This window comes from Diceros bicornis, chromosome 29 (assembly GCF_020826845.1).
Source record: "Diceros bicornis minor isolate mBicDic1 chromosome 29, mDicBic1.mat.cur, whole genome shotgun sequence".
Classification (NCBI taxonomy): domain Eukaryota; kingdom Metazoa; phylum Chordata; class Mammalia; order Perissodactyla; family Rhinocerotidae; genus Diceros; species Diceros bicornis.
The window spans coordinates 34,999,678-35,026,185 of NC_080768.1; the positions used below are offsets into that span (position 1 = coordinate 34,999,678).

At 49.9% G+C, this 26,508-nt stretch overlaps 1 protein-coding gene across 6 annotated transcripts in view; it reads right to left on the bottom strand.

The window, feature by feature from the left end:
- Nucleotides 1–2,167: 2,167 nt before the first annotated feature.
- The window catches only part of FGFR1 (fibroblast growth factor receptor 1), a 48,602-nt gene continuing 24,261 nt past the window's right edge, over nt 2,168–26,508 (bottom strand). For 2 of the 6 annotated variants that reach the window (XM_058525240.1, XM_058525238.1), the window contains 16 exons: nt 18,885–19,151; nt 17,417–17,506; nt 16,980–17,152; nt 14,491–14,614; nt 13,213–13,403; nt 11,136–11,280; nt 8,838–9,034; nt 7,822–7,967; nt 7,469–7,590; nt 6,281–6,391; nt 5,309–5,499; nt 4,403–4,525; nt 4,135–4,205; nt 3,660–3,797; nt 3,359–3,464; nt 2,168–3,246 (listed from right to left, as the gene is read on the bottom strand). In XM_058525240.1, coding sequence (XP_058381223.1) covers nt 3,070–3,246; nt 3,359–3,464; nt 3,660–3,797; nt 4,135–4,205; nt 4,403–4,525; nt 5,309–5,499; nt 6,281–6,391; nt 7,469–7,590; nt 7,822–7,967; nt 8,838–9,034; nt 11,136–11,280; nt 13,213–13,403; nt 14,491–14,614; nt 16,980–17,152; nt 17,417–17,506; nt 18,885–19,151 — 2,372 coding nt within the window. In that variant the 3' untranslated portion in view covers nt 2,168–3,069. The remainder of the gene's footprint in view (nt 3,247–3,358; nt 3,465–3,659; nt 3,798–4,134; nt 4,206–4,402; nt 4,526–5,308; nt 5,500–6,280; nt 6,392–7,468; nt 7,591–7,821; nt 7,968–8,837; nt 9,035–11,135; nt 11,281–13,212; nt 13,404–14,490; nt 14,615–16,979; nt 17,153–17,416; nt 17,507–18,884; nt 19,152–26,508) is intronic. The other 4 variants (XM_058525239.1, XM_058525242.1, XM_058525241.1 and 1 more) reach the window with 4 other exon arrangements.

The following is a 26,508-nucleotide window of genomic DNA, read 5'->3' on the forward strand; positions in this document are numbered from 1 at the left end:
TCTTCCTGAACATCTGGGTTCTTGCTGCTCGTCCCTCATCCTGGCTCTCATCAGCTGAGGGAATGGAAGGCTATGCCAGGTTGCTACGAAGAGGTCTGCTTTCCCTGCTCCCTGCTCTTCCCTATAGATGCATAAACCTTAGCTGTACCAGCTGCTAATAATCTCATGGAATATAATTTTAGGCGTTTTCTAAAACCCAGCCTCAGTGGTGATGTCAGACTTGGCCTGAGTCTTAGACACTGAGGAGGATTCTGCTACAGCACAGAGGTGTTGGTGGCACTTGATGTTTACAACCCTGAACTCGTGCCATGTCTAATTCTGTACTTCAGTCATTACAACTCATATTGGTGATACCAAATCAATTCTGTGTGATGCCAAAACCTAGGCTAAAGATTTCCCAGTCACTACCAGTACACACCTGTAAGATCAGACTACACGGGACTATAAAGAGCAGGCTGGCACATTATCTACTGTCAACTGAGACTTTGGCCTGCTGGCTCCTCCCAGTGGCGGCTTATAAACACAGCGACTTCACTGTCATTGAGATGGACTTCTTGCTTCATCTGAGGTTCAATCTTACTTACCTGAGATCAATACATTACATTAGCAGTGCCAAGGGACTGATGGTCCCCAGCCTATGGCAATTAGAAAAGGCGGAAAGGCAGTACTGATTAATGCTGTGGTGATCCCAGGCCCCAATCTTTTAACCCTCAGGAAACCAGACCAACTCAGTGCCTTGACAGCATGACATCTTCATTAGATAAACTGGATTCCTTTCCTCAGGAGACCCAATCTGGTCATCTAAGTAAAATGGCCATTTCATTTTCTCTCAGGTCAATTTCACTATCTTTTATTTGACAGCCAGCTCAGTCTCTGGGGAAATTCGTGGGTGATTTGAGTACTAACAGCAAGGACATCACTGTTATAATAAGAGTGCCTTCTATTTCTCCAGCACCTCTTCTGAAGGCATATAAAGCCCTTTATAGATCCTCCATCCATTCATACAACATTGCTTCAAGGGAGGGCCAAGGCAGAAATTATCATCACTATTTTACAAGGAAAGACAGCATTATAAGGTCTCAAAAGCAAATGGTTTTTAGAGCTAAAATTCATTTCCTGGCTCTGTTGACCAAATCATGCCTTCTTTAAACCCATAAACACAAACTGTAATATGTTGACAGTTGCATATTTACAGAGAGAGACAAGGATAAGGGAGAACTTTACAATAGTGACCAACATTGTAGCTGCCAAAAAATAGCTAGCTCAGAAAGGAAACTTTGAGCAGCAATCCCATTTTCCCTATAGAAATGAAAGCACATTGAACTTTCTTTTGTATTCAAAGTAATCCAGCAAAAAGGAAGCTTTCGGTATAGAGGCTGAGTCCTGGTAGCTTGAGCACTAAGGTCCGGAGGAGTGCAATGATAACCAGCAGGTGGCAGAGGAAGTAAATGTCCAAGCAGCCAAAAACAAACATTCAGAGAATTTTTCCCTTTCCTGAGGGATGGGGTGGAATTTGTACAGGAAGAACTCTAGGAAGCCAAGATCTGTGATAGTCCCAACACATGCAGCCTGGTCACATGGATACAGGTAGAATGGTGTGGGGAGGATCAGAGCAGGCTGGGAAACATGAAGGAAGGGACCTGAATGTAAAACTAGTCTTAGGTGACAAGTTTCTCTCATACAGAAGCGCAGGCAAAACCACCACACAGAGGGGGTAGGTGCATATCTAGGTTTGAGTTTCTGCAAGCCCTTGTGGAAAATCCTTAGCATTCCCCTTAATCACTTTAGCTCTACCCCGTGGCTATTCTGAGGTAGGCCCCCAGCTCCCTCTCTGACCCTCCGACCCCACCCAACCCCACCAGTTTCCTCTCAGGAAGCAATCCGTGGTTGAGGGCGGCCGGGCCTTGGCTCTGGGCCCAGCGCCTCTGGTGCACTGACAGGAGGCCCCTGCCTGTTACACAGACGTCTTCTCTTCCTGCCTTTCCAAAAGCATCGGAGAGGTAGGAGGTTTGTCCCGGAGGTCTCGGTGCAGGACCTAAGAGGAAGAGGTTAGGAGGAAACTGCAGGGTGCGTGCAGTGCCCTCTGGACAGACACAGTCCCAGGGCCCGTTAGCCTGGCTCCTTTTCAGCTGACATTCTCTCCCTTCTCACACAGCCCATATAAAAATGAAGCAGCAGCAATTTTTATTGAGGGACCTAAACTGAAAATAGGTTTAGAACATAATTTAAAAAAATAAAACAGCAAAAGTAGCAAAAAATATATGACCTTTTTAAAAACATTTTCCTTTTTTTTCTTTGTTTTTAATATATAGCAACTGATGCCTCCCAGCCACCAGGAGCATCTTACCCAACGGGTAAATCTCTGGTAACGACCCTTTTAAAAAGACATGTAAATATATACTCAGATTTATACACTTTGTGTTTTCTTCATAGCTATGTACAAAGCCCCCAGTTCGGGGCTGGGCCCCAGGGCCACGACACTGCTCCCAGCCTTCGCCTCCCCATCCTCTGGTACCAGGTATTTGGTCAGCAAAGCAAATTAGTATCGGAATTAATAAGCCACTGGCACCATCTATCTGGAGCAGAGGTGGCCTTCAAGGAGGCGTGAAGCACTGGCCTCCTCTCACTACTGCTGTAGCCCTGAGGGCGAGGCACCTGCCACCAAAACACAGGGGCTTACGGGTTATGGCAAAGCAGACAAAACCAACACGGGAAAGCTCCGCCAGCTCTCGCTTGCATGCCTGCTCAGCTCCCACTCCTCAACCCTCCAGGCAGTGCCAAGTGGCAGGGAGGGGTCTTGGTCCAACATCTAGGAGGGAACAAAGTGGCCATCAGCAAGTACCTGCCTCTCTGCTCCCCTCTCTCACAAGCAGGTTCAGAGGAGGAGGAGGAGGAAGAGAGGTGAGCTCAGTGGGGTGAAGGCAGGCCAAACAGGAAGGCCTCAAGTAGGCGGCTGGCTCCTGCCAGCAGGAAGGGGGCAAAAGGGAAGGCAGTGAGTCCAACAGGGAGTGGTGGGTGAAAGTTACAGCTGATGATGGAGTTTGGGGAGGGGGAGTGCTGGGGTGCTAGTCAGCGTCGTTTGAGTCCACCATTGGCAAGCTGGGCTGGGTGTCGGGGCAGACAGGGCTCCTCAGGCAATGGCTCATGAGAGAAAACGGAATCCTCCCCTGAGGAACAGGTAGAGCTTCGGGTGTCGGGAAAGCTGGGAGAGTATTGGTCCAGGGGCATTGACAGGTCCAGGTACTCCTGTGATAGGAGAGACAGAAGAACAGTGGATCCGGCACTCTCCTCCCAGTATTAATTCACAGAGATGTACCTGACTGACGACAACTGAAGTTCTAGGATGGGACAGCCTCACCTGGTTGGAGGTCAAGGCCACAATGCGGTCCAGGTCTTCCACCAGCTGCTTGAAGGTAGGTCTCTGAGAGGGTACTGCATGCCAACAATCTCGCATCATCATGTACCTGCGGCAGGATTGTCAGGTCAGGGGAGGAAGTACATAAGCAGATAGATTAAAAGGCTCGTGGTGGAGGGACTGTGCGAGGAACGAGTGGGAAGGCCTGCTTTATCTAGCTAAACACCTCTCTCTTCCTCTACCCGTCAAACCCATGCCTCCCCCGGGGCCTGGCTCAGGACATCGGGTATCTTCTCATGCTTACAGCTCGTTGGTGCAGTTGCTGGGCTTGTCCATACGATGACCTTCCTTCAGCAGCTTGAAAAGCTCCTCCACAGGCACACCAGGATATGGGGAGCCACCCAGAGTGAAGATTTCCCACAGGAGCACCCCAAAAGACCACCTGTGAATGAGCACAGAGCCACTGGGTCTTCTGGGCACAGAGCTAGGCCAACCTAGAGACCTTTCCATCTCTCCTTCACCAGCATGTCAGATACTTAGCCTGAACCCACCATCCCCAACATAAATCCTTAATTCCAGGGAGACTACAAGGGGACAGTGCTCAAGAACAGATTGGCCTTTCAACCTCGGACAACAAAGGGAATGGATACGTACAATGTTTTGTTTTTTCTCTCAGAGATGGAAGGAGACCCTCATCTCCCAGAGGAGAATACAGGACTCTATTGTACTGGAAATTCTTCATCCCAAGTATCCCTGGCAACTGCTTATTGCAAACTCACACATCACTCTGGTGGGTGTAGATGCGGTCAAATAACGCCTCGGGTGCCATCCACTTCACGGGCAGTCGGCCCTGCAAGCAACAGAGGGGAGACTGCGAGTGGCCCAATGCAGGGCAAGAGGAGATAAGTAGGGGTGCGTGCAGGACTGGATTTGGGCAGGCAAAGCGACTGGTGCTGGCCTACAGCAGAGACATCTAAGTGGGAGAAAGCCTGGTGGAGCAGAGTCCTGGGTACAGGACACGCGCCTAGCGGCATCATCAGCACTTACATTGGTCGTCTTTTTATAGTAGTCGATGTGGTGAATGTCCCGAGCTAGGCCAAAGTCTGCGATCTTCATCACGTTGTCCTCCGTCACCAAGACATTCCTGGCGGCCAGGTCTCGGTGGATACACTGTGGGGAGAGAGGAGGGGACGCCGGGGGAGGGAGAGATGGGAGAGAGGAGGGTGGCATGCAGGTGAGGGGTCGACAGCTGTAGAACGTGCATCAGCACGTCTGAGTCACCCTGTACTCCAGCACTCACGCTCTAGCTGGCAGGCAGGCCCACTCCCCTCGCAGGCCTTCTGCCACACCACCCTGCTAGTTCCCTGCCAGAATGTCCCTCCTCCACTTCAAACCCAGCCATTCAAACACCTCCGGCTCCAAGCCTCCCAGTCACTTTAGCAAACCCTCCATATCTGCCTCCTTTCCTGGTCATCCTAACTCTGAGCTTTGGATTCGCACTGGGAAAACCTGACATTTATGCTTCTGTCCAGTCTGTACAAGCGTGTGATCTCGAGCCCTGTCTCCCCGGACGCAGCATATCCACGCTGGGCTGGGGCTCAAACAGAGCCACCACTTACTGAGCACCCAAAACTGTACTTACCACTCGCACACAACTTCATCTCACTCCCATAACCATTCTTATTTTATATTTGAAGAGATACAAGATGTTAAGTAGCTGCCTGAGGCTACGCAGGATGTGGCAGCGCACAGACTTGAACCTAATCCATTCTGACCCCAAGGCCACTAGGCTGTGCTGGCTCTCCTGACTGACGACCTTGAGAGCCTAAGACAGCACATGCAGTCAGTGCTCAACATGTCGACGACGGCACCGACGGATTATGTCATACACTGGCATACGAGGGGGGCCCTGTTCCCATCCTGACTTCACTCCGGAGGACTCAGGCGCCACACCTTCTTGGAGGCGAGATATTCCATGCCTCGGGCCACCTGGTAGGCGCAGGATACCAGGTCCTTGGAGGAGAGCTGCTCCTCGGGGTTGTGACTGGGGTTGTAACAGTATTCCAGCCCAGGAGGCCTCCGGGCCTGCAGGTACTCCCGTAGATTGCCCTTGGAGGCATACTCCACGATGACGTACAAAGGCCCTGGGAGGAGAGGATGAAGAGGCCATCACATCAGGCAGGCAGGCATGAGGATTTAGCTTCACCCTGAGGAAACTCCACCCCCAACGGCACACCATGCGTTTACCCCAATTTCCCCTTTAGAGAACCAGGGAATCTCACTCCACTACCCAAAGAAAGTCAAGGAAATAATTCTTCCCAGCATAGTCCAGAAAGTTCCCGAGCAAAGATGGGGGGTAACAGCCCTAAGCTAGACCATAATTACTCACCCGTTCCTATCCACACTCTGTATATGTGAATCTAGGTACCCATATTTCAGATGAACACCAATGGGCATCAACCCAGACCTGAGAAATACATTCCTACTATTGCTAAATCTGCCTCTCTTCTTAATCCTTTTTTTTTTTGTGTGAGGAAGATCAGCCCTGAGCTAACATCCATGCCAATCCTTCTCTTTTTGCTGAGGAAGACTGGCCCTGAGCTAACATCCATGCCGATCTTCCTCCACTTGATGTGGGATGCCGCCACAGTATGGCCTGACAAGCGGTGTGATGGTGCGTGCCTGGGATCTGAACCCGGGCCGCCAGCAGCAGAGCGTACGCACTTAACCGCTACGCCACGGGGCTGGCCCTCTGCCTTTCTTCTTAACCCACTTCCCTAAGCGTGGCTGAGAGATGGCTGGTCACTGAGACCGCTGCTCATTATCGTCTTCCTGATAGACACCAGGAATTGAGCAGAGGCCCAGGTTCCCGTCTGAGACCCTAACCCAGATGGGGTGGGAAAGCTGGTCTGGCTTAGTGCCTACCATCCTGCGTGCAGGCCCCCAGCAGGTTGATGATGTTCTTGTGCTTCCCGATCATCTTCATCATCTCCATTTCTGAGATCAGGTCTGACAGGTCTTTCTCTGTTGCATCCACTTCATACAAACCAGAGAAGGAAATGAGACTCATTTACTTTGGAAGGGACGGTGACAAGAGAAAGGCTAAGGAGAAGGGACGAGGTGTATGCCTGAGGAGTCCCTTTTCTCCTGAATGTGCTTCTCTCCTCCCTTTTTCACTTCCAAATTTATTTTCCCTTTCTTGTCATGAGAGCCGTTGTTGCAATACAGTAGTCCCCCCTCATCTGTGGGGGATACCTTCCAAGACCCTCAGTGGGTGCCTAAAACCGTGGATAGTACTGAACCCTATATATATTATGTTTTTTCCTATACATACATATTTGAGGTGTGACAGCAAAGCTAGCATGAATTTTTTTTTCACTTCTTTACAGTTTCACAGATAGAAGATTCATTCTTATTATAGATCTTAGCAATCTCAGCATATGATTTTTTTTCTTTCCTTATTAAGTTGAGAACTTTCACTTTTCACTTAAAGGAAGCACTTTATGGCTCCTTGGCATATCCGAATTGCCGCATCATTACTCTTGCGCTTTGGGGCCATTATTAGGTAAAATAAGGGCTGCTTGAACACAAGCACTGCAATACTGCTACAGTTGATCTGATAACCGAGATGGCTACTAAGTGACTAATAGGCCAGTGGTGTATACAGGATGGATACGCTGGACAAAGGGATAATTCAAGTCCCAAGAGGGATAGAGTGGAATAGCATGAGATTTCATCAAGCTACTCAGCACAGCATACAATTTAAAATTTGACCAAGGGTGACTGAAACTACAGAAAGTGAAACTGTGGATAAGGGGGGACCACTGTACATGGTAATGAGTGGGGCAGAGGACATCGTAAGGAAAATCAGCTAGCAGTGGAATCTAGAATAAACACCTGACCACAACCCAGGCTGACACCAAGGAACAAAGTGAGATTATGGCAATGTCGAGGTGCACAATGCCCCCTCTACTGCCAGGCAGCCCTAGGCAGGCCGTGTAGCAGGTGTGGGCAATGAAAGAACACCAGAGACGGTGCTCCACTTAGCCTGAGGCCCACAGTTTGCTTGGAAAGGGAAGGGATCATTTTTGCAAGGACTGAAACATCACTTACACTTCAACATCTTCACAGCCACTTTGGTTACACGGTTGGGTTTGTCTTTGTCCAGCCCAATGGCCTCCGCCAACACCACCTGCCCAAAGCAGCCCTCTCCCAGGGGTTTGCCTAAAACCAGTCTTTTGGGGAAACAAAGGATAGTATAAGTTGGGTTGGTAAAGTTCAAACCTTGAGAGCACATCCCATCTCCACCTCTCCATATTTGACCCAACTGAGAGCAGAAAGTGGAACTTATGATTTCTGGATGCCTCTGGTGACCTTCACTCCCTAGAAGGTCCTAGGACACACAGCTTCCACCATTAGAATAACAAGCAGGGGACTCCCTCAGAAGTTGAGAGTTACAGTATTACCTGTCCCGAGGCAGCTCCCAGCGAGGGTCTTCCGGAAGCTCATATTCGGAGACCCCAGCCAGCATGGGGGTTCCGCTGGAGGAGAGACGTGAGGGCCGAACCAGCAGAACCCCGGAGTTCATGGAAGCGCTGGAGTCGGCTGACACCTACAGGGAAATGTGGAGTCACCTTTCTAGCGAGGAGGAGGGAAGTGGTTTAGGTTCCTCCACATCCTAGTCAGGGCTTTTCACCAGGGGCAGAGGTACATATCTGTCATCTGATGTTCCTTCCCCAACACAGAGTGTCAGAAGGACCGCAAGAGGTCTTTAGAATTTTAGAACTTAGAACTTTAGACCTAAGTTCTAAAACTGACTTATTTTCACCACCACCTAGCCTTTCTGGGCTTCAGTTTACTCACCTTTAACGTGAGCAGACCAAAGGTACGCCTTCCAAACTGACATTTTATAACTTATTGTGATAACAACTCTATTCTTGTCTCAATCCTTTAGAAAACCCTGCCTCAGATTATGGATTCCTAAGTCCCAAAGCACCTTCCAGAACTAGCACAGTTCTGAGTGACTGTTCACTCCTTCCACACACCTTCATCTTCTGTTCCATTTCCTTGGACCAGGGGAGGGTAGACACCCAGGAGAGTCAGGTCCAACTCAGGTCCTAGACTCTTTATCTCTGCACCTCTAACTGGCCCTTGAGGACAGTTCAAATGTGAAATATCAGCTGCACATTCAGCCCAGCTAGGACTTTCTCCCAGTGCACGTGCCAGGAGAGCAGGGGACTTGAAGTTGGGCTATGGTGGGCATACGGAATTCATGGGCTAGAACAGCTTGGAACCTGACTCTGGAGCACTTGGGTCAGGACATTCCACAGCCGTTGGCCCAGAAGATAGAAAGCAAAGCCTGAAGCGGTAGGCTGGGGACAGTGGAGAGGGCAGGGCATTAGAGGGTCCTGGAGAAGCCCCTGGGGGCACAGGGGGAGAAGGCGATGCAGAGTGTGCAAATCCCCTATCTACTTTCTGTTACCTGTCTGCGCAGAGGGATGCTCTTGGCCAGCTTGTGCACGGCCATCTGGCTGTGGAAGTCACTCTTTTTGGTGCCACTCTTCATCTTGTAGATGATGACAGAGCCCACCATGCAGGAGATAAGGAAGGCCCCCGTGCAATAGATGATAATCTCCAGGTACAGGGGCGAGGTCATCACCGCCGGTCTCTCTTCCAGGGCTGAGTCAGTGTGAAGAGGGTGTTAGCAGGCTCTGGGGGCCCAGTCCACTAGGGTCCCAGCTCCATAAGAAAAACAATACCCATTTCCTTTCCTCTGGGAATCTTTAGGGCAGAGAAGAACCAAGCCAGCTCCTAGCTAGGATTGGGGTTCTGGTACTGAGTGGATCAGAGATCCTGGGATCTTTGGGGCTTCCTGATCCTGATTTGAACCCCTCAAGAGGGATGGATAAAACTATGTTGCTACACGAGGCTCATCCTCATTAATTCAGGAGCCTCCTTGCCCAGCTGGACTGCTAGGCTAGACAGGTACCAGGTACCCTGCAAGGGCCTTTCTCAGTCGCCTCTTGGACATATGGCTCTTCTCTGCAGCGCCTTGGCACTTGGTGCATACACCTATCACATGGGGACAGACAAACTGTTTATGAGTCTTTTGTCCCTGATAGTCCATAAATGCCTTGAGGGCCGGGATGGCGCCCTGTTCATTTCTGTGGGCACAGCGCCTAGCATATAGTGAGACTCACAGAATGAAGGCAAAGGAGGGAGGGAGGAAAGGGAGTGTCTGTGTCCCAACTTAATATCTCACCTTTTGCCTATGTCATCTGTGTCATGTCAGACATGTAGATATTTACACTGAGCCAAACCACAGGCAAAACTGACTTAATTTCCAAACATGTCTGGACTGCTCTAGATGAAAACGTAAACTTGTCTGCAGTTCTTAAGAATTCTACTCACAAACCCTAACTCCTAAAACTGAAAAAGGAAATCGGGTGGTGGGGAGGGTTGTTTTATTGTCTTCTCCCACTTTCGATTTAGAATTCACCCTGTTCCCATGGAAGCCCATCCAGTTCAATCTGCCCTTCCCTTCCACAAGAGAGGCCAGGAGGGTTTACATCCAACACTGGCAGGGCCGGCTTCACAACACTCCTTCCCCACCGGTGCAAATGTCCCTCTTCCTTCCACAGCTCTCCTCCCAATCCTCCCCTTGCGAAGACACCAGCCACAGAGGCAGGCACCCAGGGCCTCCCCAGAGAGGCCCTACGTGTGACCCAACTGAGCCCAAAGAGCACGTCCCGAGGCCTGACAAGGAGAGCGCAGAGCTGAAAACAAGGAGAAGTGTTTCTGTTTTTCTCTTTCCCCAGTGTTGAGAAACGAAGACAACTGACTGGGAGCACACAGAAGACAACTGACTGGGAGCACACACGGGACAAAGACAGTGACAATGACAAAAACAGAACGCTTCTCAGCCTCAAGCAGGGGCGTTATCAGACCCCGTTGGGCAAGCAGGACAGAGGAGGAGCCAGGGAGAGAGAAGAGAAGAGGACAGTGTCAGCAGTAACAAGGACAGCACAGCGTCCAGACCCACATGCGGGACGCTCAGAGAGGCAGCCACAACCAGCTCCAGCCCTGCAGGTGCCAGCCCACCACCCTGAGCAGGCTGCAGGCTCCTTCCTTCCCGGCCCAACACACAGACTTCCCCTCTTGGAAGAGGAGAAATGCCAGCAGCCAAAGAGGATAAATGGGCACCATCAAGGCCCCTGCGGCTGCTGAGACAGGCCTTACTTAAAGCAGCTCAAGTTCACTAGCGGTGCTAGAAGAGCCTCTCCTCCTCCGAGATCAGAGGATCGCAGTATGGGAGGGTGGGCTAACACTGTTCCTCGCAAGCAGCAAGCCCCTCCTTACAGATTGCCTACATTCAGCTAGAGGAGGAGTGGGGGCCCTTTCTGAGACTTTTGGGGCTGGCAAAAAAAGATCTGACAAGTTAGGGAAGGCTGCTGGACCCAAGGATGGAAGGAGCCTGCCCTGGAGGAGAGCCTGGCTGCAGGTTAAATCCAGATCCCATGCATGCATTGCACTGGCCAAGGGGAGAATCAGATGCAGGTGGACAGGTGAGAGGCCTCCGTGTTCCTGCAAAACGAGGAAAGCTCCTGTGTGAGCCAAGAGGATTCGACCCTCAAGGCTGGACAAACTGCTGGAGCTGCCTGCTGGCCCAGGGAGCCCACTCCTCTCCCAGGTCTATCTCCCCCAGCCCTGCAATGCATGCTCCCCCCGTGCCCGTGGTGAAGGCAGGACATCGAGAGGAGAAGTACAGTACTTTGTATACCTTCCAGAACGGTCAACCATGCAGAGTGATGGGAGAGTCCGATAGAGTTACCCGCCAAGCACGTATACTCCCCCGCGTCCTCAAAGGAGACATTCCTTAAGTGAAGCACTTCCATCTCTTTGTCGGTGGTATTAACTCCGGCAGTCTAGAAGAGACAACGGAAGCAAAATGGACAAGCACAGGACGTGAGACCTCTAAGAGACACAGAGAAAGGGAGGGAGAAAGAGAAGGGGGAAAAACCAGAGGAAGGAATGTTCCCCAGCGTCTCCTGTGCAACAACGAACAGACAAAACCCACCAGGCAGCGAGACCTGTTAGAGGAAGAGCGTGGGACCCTGAGGGAGGAACTCCGGCAGACCTGACACGACGACGGCGGGTTACGACCCTTCACCACACGCTGGCAGCCCCTGGCCCATCCCAGCATGCGGGCGGTGGGCAGCATGGAGAAATGGGGCCCGGCAGGTGGGGGGCTGTTTGGTTTCAGGTAAAGAAAGTCAGAGGGCACACACAGGAGGGATGGAAGGGTGCTACAGTCACACACACACACACACACACACACACACACACACACAGCCTACACACACTAGTTTGCAAGAGACCGCCTGGTCCCTTCTCTCATCCACCACTCCACCTTCAGTCTGCAGTATCATTCACAACACAGCAAGACTGTCCCCTCAGTGCACACGCAGCCAAGGAGCACACAGAAGGCACAAAGGAGCTGACACCAACACAGTACCAAACCAAACCAGCCTCCCAGGCCGGGTATTTTTCCATGGCTCTGGGCACTAAGAATGCAGCAGGATAACGGAGAGTCGGGCGCTGGCTCCCCCACCTGCCCCAGCAGTGTGGGGCCTAAATCAAACTCCCAGCACAGGGTCCCCTCCAGCTCCCCATTACCTTTCGCCACAGGTCTGGTGACAGTGAGCCACGCAGACTGGTTAGCTTCACCAATATAATTGGAAACCTTACACACATACTCCCCGCTCTGGGCCTCTGTCACATTGAACAGGGTCAGCACCTCCGCATCCGAGCTATTAATCCCCGAATGCTGGAACAAACCAACGACAAGCCAGTCAGTTGGGCAACACTGAGATGTGGCCATACTCTGCTCCTGTGTAACATTAAGGCAGGCCCAGGGAGCTGAGGCAAGGGAGTCGTTAAGTGAGATTTATCATCCTTCCCTTTTTAGTAGGACAAAACAAGCTGACTTCAAACGTTCAAAGCGTCTGACTGAAAATAAACTTAAAAAAAAAAAAAAAAATCACTGCGCCCATCAACCACTCTGTTTGTGTTAAACTCTCTCCTCCAGGACTAGGGCGGGGATTGTGAATGGAGACGGTGGCCAAGGCCCAAGGCCACGGCCCCAATTCCTACAAGGCAGTTCCAGCACCAGTAGCAAAGAGAAGGCATGGACAGTAAATCTTGGGGACAGCCAAGCCAGGGGAGGATGAAGTCTGACTCTGGGACCAGGAGGTAACAACTTTCCCAGCTTCTGGTTACTTCCTGTTGCAAGATCCACTGGAGAGTTAGAAAATTACCTTCCCTGGATTAATGGAGCATTCAGGGACAACCAAAGTCTGGGAGTAGAGGAAAAAGGAAGAAAATGCCATTACGCCTGATACTGCTTAGAATTTACCTGTGGCATTTGCTTTTCCAACTCTACCTAAGCTGTGCCCTTATCATTCACCCCACCTGCCAGAAAGAACGTGGCCTGGGAAGCAGGGCAGAGACTGAGAAACACTCGCTAGAAAGGCTTTGGCCCTGGGCAGTGGAAAAGCAGGAGTCCAAAGGCCCTCCTTGAATAGCTGACCCCAAAGCCCAAGCAAAGTCACTCTCAAAGCTCTTTAGAAACCAGCAATGCCCACTCCCCCAGCCCTCTGTTCCCATCACCCCTCTACCCTGTGACCTGTCACTAGTCCTGGAGAATGTGGCTAGGTCCCTAGATGAGATGCAGCATGTGCCTGAAGGGTAAGGGATGCGTCCCAATCGTAGGCACTGAGCCCGACCATGGCACCTTGGGCCCCGGGAGATACAGGTCTTCCCAGCACCCAGCCCACAGACACTGGGGCCAAGATTACCTTCAAGATCTGGACATATGGCAGGTTGTCCGGACCAATCTTACTCCCATTCACCTCGATGTGCTTTAGCCACTGGATGTGGGGCTGTGGGTCACTGTACACCTTACACATGAACTCCACATTGCTGCCCAGGGCCACTGTCTTGTTGGCAGGCAACCCTGCCTGCAGGATGGGCCGGTGAGGGGACCGCTCTGTGGAGGAAGGGAGAGGAGAGGTTTATCAGGCCCTGCCATGGCCTGCTCCTGGCTGAGATGCTGACCGAGGGCATCCTGAAGACCACCAAAGAGAAGTGCGCTCCTCCTCAGCTTCCCTAGTGATGGGCAGTGCACTTCCCAGGGCCTCTGCTGAGCCCTAGCCCCTCGAACCTGAGCTGGAGAAGAGATACCCTCTCCTCAGGTCCTAAGCTATTAGGAATCTCCACCCCAAGGCCATGCTCCATATTCACAGACAGAAGAAGTCTCTCTTGCCTCAGTGGAGAACCCTATAACTTAGTCACACTCCCAGACCTCAGCACAGCCTACTTCTCCTTAACTACAATTACAGTCGCTTAGACTCTCGCTGTTCAAAGCATCGTCCAAAAGCAGCAGCACCAGCATCACCTAGGAGCCTGTTGGAAATGCTGAATCTCAGACCCCACCCCAGACCTCCTGGACCAGAAGCTCCTTTTACACCATATCCTCAAAACCAAGAGAGAATGCTGGCTGTGAAACTCTTTACCTGAAGATCTCTAGAGAATGAGATTCAGAACCTCTAGAAGGAACAGGCTGCAGTAACAGCACCTAGAGGTGTGACATTCTTCCTAGTGTCTCATGCAATGCTGTGGAGTCAGCACGGGCCTGGAGTTACGTATTGACTAGCATCTGACCTCTCTGAGCCTCAGTTTGCTCTTCTGTATAGTGGGAATAATAGTGCCTACCTTGCAGGGGTGCCTAAGAATTGCCGGTGGGTCATGTATTTAAAGTCCCTTTCATACTGCTGGCATTCACAAAGCAATAGCTATTATTATGCTAAATTCAACATCACTACTCCAGTTACCTCTTGCAGGAGACTGACACAGCACCTTTCACTTTACAATGAGTGGTAGTTCAGTCTGATCCTCTCAACTCTATTTACAGAGGAGAAAAGCCAGGCACACAAGAGGAAAGTGACCTGCTGAAGGTGACAGAGCCCATCATGGCCATCACCCTCCTGACACTATCCCTAAGTAAACCTGGACCCCATGGCTGTTTCTCAATGCCCACCCCTCCTCTAAGCACCTCCTCTCTGTTGCCTGCTTACCCACGACGTCGAGCTGGTAGGTGTGGTTAATGCTGCCATACTTATTCTCCACAATGCAAGTGTAGTTGCCCTTGTCAGAGGGCACCACCGAGTCCATTATGATGCTCCAGGTGGCATAACGGACCTGAAGGGAAACATGCCAAGGGCTCCATTGAGGGTCTGAAGGAAAACGAGGCTAAAGCCACATGGCGGCATTGGCGATTTGTGGCGCTTACCCTCCAATCAGAGCACATAGCGACGGCGCCCTGTGCACCTACCCTCCAATCAGAGCACATAGCGACGGCGCCCTGTGGCACCTACCCTCCAATCAGAGCACAGAGCGTCCGTGCCCTGTGCACCTACCCTCCAATCAGAGCACAGAGCGTCGGCGCCCTGTGGCACCTACCCTCCAATCAGAGCACAGAGCGTTGGCGCCCTGTGGCCACTTACTCTCCAATCAGAGCACAGAGCACGCCGAGCACTGTACAGTGAGCCCAGCCTGCCCACCCCTGGCCCATTTACACTCTAAAAGAACACATCAGGAAACTGGCAGATGGCTGTGAGGAACTCTGGAAGTCTGCCCACAAGAGCCAAAGCTCTCTGTGATCCAGACAAATGTGCCTCTGCACCCTCCCAAGTTCCCCAGGAACTTTCCCAGCACTGCACCTCTGTCCATGCCGTTCCTGTGCAGGAACAGCTCGCTGCCAAGAGTCTGGCCCTGTCTGCCTTGACATCTCGTTTCCAAAACCACCTCCTCTAGCCCAGTCTCGGTCAGAATTGTTTGTTCTCCTCGTCCCTCTGTACCTCTGCTGAAGCACTGATCATAGCCTGCTTCTCATGGTAGTGCTCATGGACGTCTCCCTCCCGGGAGGCTGGACATTATTTATGGGCAGGGGTGCTGCCTCTACCCTCACAGCATAGTGCTTTGCATTGACTTGCATACAGTAAGTGTTTGGTGAATTAATTTAAAATGTTTCCCTATTTTTTCTGATCTCCTCTGCTTTTCTGATACAAAATTAATGAGAAGCAGCTAAGTGTTTGGTGAATTAACTTAAGATGTTTCCCTATTTTTTCTGATCTGCTCTGCTTTTCTTATAAAAGATTAATGAGAAAAGAGCAGCTGGGTGAGATGGGAGAGAAACAGGGATTATAAGGATGATCAGAGACTCTAAAGAAGGGATTGCGATGAAGGTGTTTTCCTAGAAATGTAAATGGGCAAAGGACACGAACAGACAACTTACACAACAGGAATTGGAAATCACTCATTAACACGTGAAAATTCTAAGTTGGTTAATAAGCAAAATAACGCACAAGAGAACAATGAGATACTTTCATCTATCAAATTTGTTGGCAAAGGTATAGTGAGCTTGTCATTCCCCCATTCTGCTGTGGGAGGGCAAATTAATTTTCTCTTTTAAGAAAGTAACTGTTGGGGCCAGCCCTGTGGCTTAGCGGTTAAGTGCGCGCACTCTGCTACTGGCGGCCCGGGTTCGGATCCTGGGCGCGCACCAATGCACCGCTTCTCCGGCCATGCTGAGGCCGCGTCCCACATACAGCAACTAGAAGGATGTGCAACTATGACATACAACTATCTACCGGGGCTTTGGGGAAAAGAAAAAAAAAGGAGGAGGATTGGCAATAGATGTTAGCTCAGAGCCGGTCTTCCTCAGCAAAAAGAGGAGGATTAGCACGGATGTTAGCTCAGGGCTGATCTTCCTCACCAAAAAAAAAAAAAAAAAAAGAAGAAAGAAACTGTTATCTCAATAAAATAAAAAATAAAATAAAATAAATCACACCCCAACTCATTATTCACATTGTCTTCCATTAGAGCAAATATCACAGTAAAATTTTATGTCATCTTATTGTACTTCAAACTCTATTGCCTACTAGGAAAGATGTGTTCACTTTCTGGAAAGATGTGTTCAAGAAATGGTCATGTAATAAATGAATAGGTGAATGAATGAATAAAATTACCTAATTACCAGGAAAAAAGTAATTAAGTAAATACGCATCAAGGGCTTAAAAATGCTTATACTTTGATCTAGTAACTTCACTTCTAGCACTCTGTCCTAAGAGAGAACATTTAAAAATGCTGACAGAGATTTGAGTACAAAGATATTCACTGCAGCATTATTTATAATAGTGAAAAACTAGAAAGTAACTAATATCCCAAAATAGTTCATTAAATTAGGGGCCATTTTGATAATGGAATATTACGTAGTCATGAAAATTCTTTCAAACGCATGGTGAAAGACTCATGTTATATTGTTGACAAGAGACAAGAAATTATATATACAACGTGATCAACTACATAAAAACCATATACATAGAAAAAAGACAAAAAAATTTTAACCTTATTGGCACTTGTTTTTGTATTTTAAATTTTTCTAAAATGCATTACTTTTATAGTTAGAAAGCATTATTTAAAACAATTAAAGTCATGTAATAAGGATTTTCTAAGTCAGCTTCTCCTGTTCCTCTTCCTCTCACTTTCACATATACACACATACCTTGTAGCCTCCAATCCTGTGGTCAGGTTTGAATTCCTTGCCATTTTTTAACCAGCGCAGAGTGGGGTTAGGAGTCCCACTGGAAGGGCATTTGAACTTCACTGTCTTGGCAGCTGGCACTGCATGCAATTTCTTTTCCATCTTTTCTGGGGATGTCCAGTATGGAGCCACGGCTGCCCGGAGAAAGCCAAGAGAGACAGGCAGGGGAGCCGGTCAGGCTCAAAAGCAAGGGCCCAGGCCAGGATCTGGAGGCACCACGCCCACCTACCCAACACCTGTGAACAATGCCCGCACTGATCTGGATGCCTGAGGGATCCCATGGCCAAGCATCAGGACCCCACATGCCCGCTCCTCCTCCTGTTCTCCCAGCCTCCCCCTTCCCACTCAAACCCAGTGCCCAGGCCCGCAGGGCAGTAAGATAGGAAACAGTGTCTCACGCATACGGTTTGGTTTGGTGTTATCTGTCTCTTTCTCCTCTGAAGAGGAGTCATCATCGTCATCGTCGTCTTCCGAGGAAGGGAGAGCATCTAGGTGAAGGAGAAGGGGCACTGAGGTGCCTCCAAGGGAAGAGGGACTCTAGATTTCCATCCTTATCAACAGCCACCCCATGAACATAAAGGCCAGTCCAGTTACAGATGAACGCAGACCCCCCTCCCCACATTGCCTCCCAGTCCACTCCTCCCTTAGTGACTGTCTCTCCATGGGATAGAAGTGGTTTATTTAAGAACTGCATGCTCTATGCTTGTCCCCTTCCTTCCCCAACCCAATGCACTGCCCCTCTCTGCCCAGAAGCTGTTACACCAGGCAGTTCCATCAGGAGCGGTGGCTCCTCTTTAACTGCACCCTGCATTCACAGGCTCTCTCATGGTACCACCCAGAGGCACTGGGCCTCAGAACTAGCACCCAGGGCACCTGCATCCTTCTTTGGACTGCCAACCACCGGGAAACCCAGGCAGATCTAGACACACTGCACCAGAAGCTATTTCCAAAGCCATGGGCTGAACAACCTTCAGCCAGAATTTTTCTGCTAAGGTTTGGGAGCTGCTCTTCATAACCAGAGCAGATAGGCAGCCCACCACACCGACTGTGGCTGCCAACACCTCTCTCCAACAAGTATCCACCCTTTTTACGAGGAGGCCTGACACACATGGTCACCAATCAGGGTTCATGACAGATCTTTTCCTAGTCCTTCTAGTGCTTTGGGGGTCTGGAGGGAGATAAAGAAGGCAAGTCCCTCAGTTAGGGGCAGGTCCTAAATGATGCCTGAGGGAAGGAGGGGCCAAGCCCACACCCTGGGTTGCACAAATGGTGTAAAGAAAATTTCAGCTTTACTTCACTTAATCCTAGTTTTGTGCAAGTCGCATTCTAAAAGTGGCAGATTCCCAAAGTCACAGAGCTCTAGGTTCCCTGGCTGCCCTGACACAACTCCGGACACTGGAGGACAGATGTTTCCCATAAAGCCTGTGGCTATGGCGGTGCACCTGGATCCTTCCCCATTGCAGTAGGGACCTCGCCACGTACTCTGAGGCTCTAAGCACTAAGCCGAGTACCAAGTCCAAATAGCAAGGGAATACAGGATGGAGCTGAGTCCTGCGGAGCACTCTGGAGACCTGGGCAAGCTGTGGTGGAGAAGTCACAGTGACTTATTGACCCAAGAGCATCAGCCATCACCTCCAAGATAGATCTGCAAGCCCCAGATCTCTGGCCTGGGGCCTGCACACCTGGTCACCCCTCTGAGAGCTAAGCCACGCAGCGGGCAGGGAGCAATGTTAGTGGGCAGCAGTTTCTGAAGCAGAGTGGGGGCAGATCATGGAAGGGGAGGAGGTTCACCTCCCCCTGAAACTGGCAGAGAGATTTGGAGAGGTGGGTCCAGGGAGAGGGTGAAGGTGGGGCTTTGCTACCAACCTGAGACATTGACGGAGAAGTAGGTGGTGTCGCTGCCCGAGGGGCTGCTGGTCACGCAAGCGTAGAGGCCGGAGTCAGCAGGCACGGAATCCCGCACCTCCACCTCCTCCCCTGTGATGCGGGTACGGTTGCTTTCCACCAGCTGTACCCCATCCCGCAGCCAGTTGATGCTCTGGACATCGTCCCGCAGCCGACAGCGAAGCTGCAGCAGGTCACCAGGGTGGACCAGGAAGGACTCCACTTCCACAGGGGCTCCCCAGGGCTGGGCTGCAGCCACCCACAGGGCCGGGAAGAGGAACCAAGGAATGGGAGAGGAAGAAATGGAGAGGGAAGAAGGAGAGAGACAAAGGGAATTATGCTAGCCACACTGAGCTGCAACATCCCAGGGCCTACAGAGCCAGGGAGGTGGGAATCGGAATACGTATCAGTAGGGAAACGGCTGGCTACCTGGGCACCCCCATCTCTTCTTCTCTACCCTACTCCTCCAAAGGTCAAAGGAAGAAAGAGGCAAAGTTAGGAAGCAGCTGTAGCAGCATTAAGCGGTTCACATTTCATTTCATTCCCCTCCATCCTGGGGAGGGAAGGCCGGCCCTCCCCAGGACTTCTGTGTGTCCGGAGTGCCCCTCCTCCCCAAACTCAGTTCTTTGCCAAGAACGGCCAGTTCCCAGAGGAACACCCCATTTCCTTTTGGCTAGGTCAGCCTCACCCCTTTCCCCAGCAACAGTTGAACCGACCCCACCCCTCAAAATCCAGCAGTCCCCACCCAAGTTGAGAGAAGGCAATTTGTCAACCAGGGCTCTCAGTTCAAGTGATTCAGCAGGGAGAGGTGGCCCCCCCGCAGTGAGTCAGATGCATGAGATGCATATGTGGGAGAGACAGACCAAGGAGAGGTCAGCTCAGGGGAACCTCCAGCTAACAGGTGTCAGGCCAGAGGCTTCGGAGCTTTTGACTATATTAGGAACGGAGGCCTGCAGCTGCCACAAAACCCACACTTGCTCTGGCAGCATAAGCCGTTGAACACAAAGCTCCTTTCTCCTCGTCCCACTGCAGGGCTCCCCCTCTAAAGATCCCCACCTTCCTCTCTCCTCCTCTTCCCCAACACACTGTCACACACATCCACTCCCTCTCCCCTTTTTCCCCGGAGCCCAGGTGGTACCCAGCTCACAAGATCTGATGTGACCCCATTCACACATCCATCCCTCTCACCACCAGCAACTCCACACTTACACTAACAGGAAGGCCTAGAGCCGGACACACGAAAGAGTCCACCATCCCAGGCTGTTACCCAGCTCATGAGCACTCCCCTCTTCACTAACAAGGGGGAAATGCAGTTTCTGTCTCCTTCCACGTTGTTCACACGTGCTCCTGGCATCTTCTGCCAACTGTCCCTCCCTCACCAGAAGAATGCACTTGTTGCAGCTCTCATTCACCACCTGACTTACATCTCCACTGCCTTGGGGGCCTTATTTCTTTCTCACCACCGGTTCCCCATCAGAGGCTCACCTGGAACTCCTTGCAGGTCCCCGATGCACGAGGCTCTGAAACGCACACGCTCACACACCGCACCCCATCACCCTGCAGGGCCCTGTGTATCTCCGCTGGGTTCTCTCCACTTGCCCTCCAGTTCTCAGCCTGGCTGGTAATTCTGCCTCAAAGCCTTTTCTGACTCCCAGTCTGCATCAGGTGACCTCCCACCACTCTTGTCACTCTGAAAGTCCCCTTTCTCAACTGAGTTGTGAAGATGGGGACTTGTCATATTTACCTTTAAATCCCCAGCTCCTAGTAGGGTACCTGGTACACAAAAGGCACTCAATAAATGCTTGCTGAATAATGCAATAATGACATATGCAGAGTCACACTGTATCTTCATTGACTTCCTTTCTTTTTTTTTTTTTTGTGAGGAAGATCAGCCCTGAGCTAACATCCATGCTAATCCTCCTCTTTTTGCTGAGGAAGACCAGCTCTGAGCTAACATCTATTGCCAATCCTCCTCCTTTTTCTTCCCCAAAACCCCAGTAGATAGTTGTATGTCATAGATGCACATCCTTCTAGCTGCTGTATGTGGGACGCGGCCTCAGCACGGCCGGAGAAGCGGTGCGTTGGTGCGCGCCCGGGATCCGAACCTGGGCCGCCAGGAGCAGAGCGCGCGCACTTAACCGATAAGCCACGGGGCCGGCCCCATTGACTTCCTCTCTAAACTCCCTTTTCTCCTTCACCACCCTCATATTGACGAACTCTTCCTGAAGTGCCCAACAGGTTTCTGCTAGAAACCTTACAAAAGAAGAAATGGGTGTGCTGGGTGTCAGATGGCACCAGGGACTAACAGCAGTTTTCCTCAGAGGGGCCTCGGATGAGGCTCAGGGACCAAGATCCTGGCCCACTTCAACCCAAGGGCTCTGTCTCAAATACTGGGTCAATATTGAGTCATCAAAAGGGGGGTGGTGCTTTAGAAGAGTCGGGAAACCACTAGGCTAGCACTCATTTATTTTTGTGAATCAGGTCAAGAGGAACACCACAAAGGTGAGCAGACCACACAACTGATTAAAAATAAGCTTTTGTGGGTCTTAAAAAAAGTTATTCTTTCCATTTTTAATGGTTTGTGGTTTTGCCAAAAGAAGGTAGGAGAAAAGCAGTTCAGACTTGACGCTTAGGGAAAACAGCAGACACTCCTATTGATCAAATCTCTTTTCCCTCCAGTGACCTCACTGATTAAATATTTTGCAGCTCGTGATCTGTACCAGCCACTGGTCAAACAGTGAGCTCAGGACACTCAGATTCTTAGCCTCTGGCATCGCAGCCTATGTTGACAGATCCCTGAGACAAAAAGGTGGCAAGGAAAACAGGGCACTTCCCCCAGGGAAAGCAGCAGAGGGACCCCGGCCCCGCTGAGACCATCTCTGGCTGACTCTAGTCTCGATCCATTACTTCCCGCTCTTCCCAACCAGGATGCGCACACAAAATTCTTCTACGTGATCTATAGAAGGCCTCAAGAACCAGCTTTCCTTTCCCAGCCCCTGGAGTTCAAACTTACCCTGATACTACAGGCCTTGGTGCACTTTGTCCCATCATTCTCCTATTCAAGATCCTACACCGTGTATAGGATAAAATCTAAGCCCCTGCTTGGCATTCAAAGCTCCTCACAATCTGTTTCCACCCCTCCAGGTACCCTTCTTCTCCTACCTTCCACTCCACATCAACTGCATTCTCCCTCCACAACAAAACATACCTCTGCTCAAGACTGCCAGCCATCTCTCTAGAGTCCTCCTACCCCACCGACTCAAAGTGCACCATCAAGACATCAAGACTTGTTAGCACAAGTGTCTTTATCCTAATTTTCTGCAAAACACTTACTGTCTGGACCACACAAATTCATACTCAATCACATACCATCTTGTATTGTTTCTTTTTTTAACATCTTTATTCAGACATAATTCACATGCCATAAAACCCACCCATATAGATTCAGTGTTCTTTAGTATATTCAATGTTCTTTAGTATATTCACGGAGTTATGCAACCATCACCACAATCTAACTTTAGAACATTTCTATCACCACAAAAAGAAACACTATACCCACTATCAGTCATTTGCCATCCCCTTTCCCTCCCCTTAGTCTAGGCAACCACCAATCTGCTTTCTGTCTCTATAGATTTGCCTATACTGGATATTTCATACCAATAGAATCACACACTATATGGTCTTTTGTGACTGGCTTCTTTCATTTAGCATTAATGTTTTCAAGGTTCTTCTATGCTGCCGCATGTTTCAATACTTCATTCCTTTTAATGGCCAAATAATATTCAATTGCATGGATATACCACATCTTATTTATCCATTCATTGGTTGATGGACATTTGGGTGTATTGCTTCCAGTCAAAAGTGTCCATGTCTTGGGGCCGGCATAGTGGTTAAGTTCACGCGTTCCACTTCGGCAGCCTGGGGTTCACAGGTTTGGATCTCGGGCATGGACATACGCACCGCTTATCAAGCCATGCTGTGGCAGGTATCCCACATATAACGTAGAGGAAGATGGGCACAGATGTTAGCCCAGGGCCAATCGTCCTCAGCAAAAAGAGGAGGATTGGTAACAGATGTTAGCTTAGGGCTAATCTTCCCCACCAAAAAAAAAAGTGTCCATGTCTTGCCTCTCCTAGGAAGTAGCAAGCAACTCAGAGCAGAATTGCCTATTACAATGTTCCCAAGCTGCCTAACAATGTCAGAAACATAGAAAATACCCAATAGGTCTTGAACTGAATTTAGCATCTGGCAAAGGCTAATTTTTAGAAGAATCAAAAATCAGCCTACAGGTCTTGGGTTATAGTGAATTTTTTCATGGCTAATAGTGCTCTAGGATATGTGTCGAAGGCTCCATTTACAAAGCAGGGATAATGCCACTTCCTTCTAGGAGGTGATGAAAAGCTAACCAACCACTTGCTGGCTCACTGGGCCCTGTCATCTGCATCACTGCCCTGAATTATGGTCCTGACCTTGGGGAGTCCTAAGTAAGGTGGCTGATGCGAAGACATCGCTGCTCACTGGTGGCCTGCAACAATCAAGTCACTACTCTTCATTCTCTTTTGGTCTTTCCAATGTCCCCCGTTTATGTCCTCCTTAGAATGGCCCTTGCAGCTGTGCTTCCATCTCCTCTGAGCTGGCGTTTCTCTGATTAAGACCAATGGGCCAGGCTCTACTTGTTGTTAGATGTCAGCAAGAAAAGCAGCTAACTGACACCTTTATTGGGCTGGCAATGAAAGATGAAGAAAAGAAAGTCAGTTTATTGCTCAGCCACTTGAAACCAACGTTCCATGTCTTGGAGAACCTGCTTAATTGGAATGGAGATGCTATGAGGGAAGCAGTAAACCAAAACATTTGTTTTATGCATCTTGTTCCCTGAGAGATGAGGTAGGAATGGAGGCTAAGGACATTTGGTATCTGGATTCTGTGGTGACCTAGCCTGAGGCTGAAAAATGTTTGGCATGAGTCAAATTACAGCGTTCACTCTCACAGGCTCTAGGTGCAATGTGCTCAGGGTGCTTTGTGGAAAAAAGGTGCACCATGCTCTGATACCCACGACACAGAGTCACTATCATCACCGGGAGAGGGAAGGTTAGGGTTAGGGCTTGACTTGAACATCTGTAGAGGATTAAGGCCACCAATGCCTTGGCCAACTCTCCAGAAAATAGCAGAGAACAAAGGCCCCTGCTGAGCTGCTGAATCTGAGACCAAGGCTCTGTTCCTGAGGCAGGTTCCTGGGAGGTGCAGGTGGCAGGTGGACCGTGGAAGGCCATGCAGGCTGGATTTGGTACCCAATTTAGTGGGAGTGAAAGGGATTCATAAACCAATCAACAATTCCATCCTGCTTCTCTGACAGGGCCTCTTTATCCCCCAGGGGAAACTAGGAGCAGAGCGGGGACTCACACTTTTTAGTAATCCTCAAGGAAGCAGCTAGAAAGATGGAGAGGTGAGGGGCACTGCTTCCCGTGGTGCTCTCAAGTCTAGGAACATGATCAATGTTAATGGAGTCCTACCGAGTCTCTCTCCCTTCCGACCTGCCTCCAAAATACCAGGGCTTTGCAATTCCCAACAAGCCAACAGAATCTATGGCAGAACTGGCCAGAAACCCACCACTGTCATCTAGCAGGCAGTTCTGTCCTGCATACATCAGATCAGACCCAACTTCTTGATTCTACATCTCTGAGTCTTCTCCAGCCATGGGCACTGTGTAGGGTGGGGGAATGGAGCCCTGAGGAGGCCTAAACCCACATGAACCTTGTCATTCTTATAAGAAGATGAGACCCCAGCTCCCAAAAATCCAAGGAGAAGACAGGGAGCTTTCTTCAAAATAGTTATCATTAGGTACCTCTGTGAACCCTTGTTACTGTGCAAGAAGAAATGGATTAAACAAAGGAGCAGAGACCTATGCCTTGCCCTAAGCAGGGCGATAAGATTTACACGACACCTTGATATGTATGATGCACTACAACACGAGACAACTGAAGAATATGAGAACCCAGCACAGGCAATCCAACACAGACTCCGATGTTACAGAGCTTAAGTAGAAGTACCGATGGCCAGAGCAGGTAGCAATGTTCACAGCAGAGGTTGGACATAATGGTAGAAAAAGGGAGGAAACAAATAAGGATTTAGATTGGGACTGAAGACTTTGGAGAGAGTAGAAAAGGATGAGGTGCTTATGAGCAGGGTTGTGCCTGGGGATGAGGGGGAGTGGGAGATGAGGCCAGACCGTATGGCCTGCTTGGAACAGAAGGGTCATGGTAGAAAATAGCAAAAAGTAATGATTTCAACTTGAAAGATGGGGAATAGAACAGAACCACTAACGGAGTCCCAGGGAACAAATTTCTATGCAGAGAAGATGAATGCTGGCCTTTCATGCCACATGGACAAATATACCTGAAAATGTATTTTGAAATACCACTTCACCAGCCCTGGTCCCATAAGAGCCAATTTGGGCTGGAAGTTATCCATCCCCAAAGCCCACAACTTAACATGAACCTGGTGCAGAATAACAACATATTTGCATAGCACTTTGCAAATTACCATGTGCCTTCCCATATATTATCTTGGGATCCTTAAACAACTCTGAAAACGGTAATACTAAGACTGGCCAATATTTACAGCATGCTTACTAATATCCCATATATTGTGAAAGCTTTTAACACAGACTATCATTTAATCCTCACAGCAACGCTATGAGGCTGATACTTATTATTTCTACTCTAGGGACGCGGACGCTTACTATGTGTCAAGCACAACTAGTTCACAGCAACCCTGTGAAGTAGGTACTATTATTATCCTCATTTTACAGAGGGGACACTGAGGCACAAAGAGGTCCAGTATTTGTCCAAGTCAGCCCACCTAGTTGGTAAGAGGCCGAGCTGGGATTCAAACCTAGGTGGCCTGGCTCTCCAGAATCCATTCACATCCAGAGCCAGGTCTACTGCTTTGAAAGGTAGCCTGTATCCTTGCTGGGCCTTTGCAATCCTTGACTTGCAAAAAGTGACTGAAACCCTTTCTGTCTAGCCCATTGATCCTGTCCAATGGCACATTCATGTGTCCTACCTCCTTGCATGAGATTCTGAAGTTGGGTGCTTTGGCCTTATCCTTCCTTTCTCTTTCTCTCAGTCCCACAGCCTGATAATTTGGTGCTTTTAATTTATAAGTGCACTTTCCCGTCCATGCTCATCTATGCTTTAAAGTCGAGCGGGTGTGACTGTGCACATTTGGCAGGTGAGGAAATAGTAGCAGACTCAGGAGTAATAACAATGCCCTATTTTGGGATGGCATTTGGTACTCTACAAGGCATGTTCATTCATGTTCATTCCAATTTAAATATGAGAAATGGAAGTTGAGGGACCTCCCCCAGTCACAAAACAGGGGTCAGCATTGGCTCTAGATGCTGGGTCTGCTGGAGCCTGGGCCCCTCCACAACGTCTCGCTTCTCACCCAGCGCACGGGACAGTGAGAGGTGATCCACTGGAGGTACAGAGAGCTCTGCCTTGGCTACAGGTAGACAGCACAGCCCCTCTCTCCCTCCTTGTGTTCCCGGCTCAATCCTGGATCAGTCACCTGACACCTTCTCCAGTGCCAAGCCCCTCACCCTTGA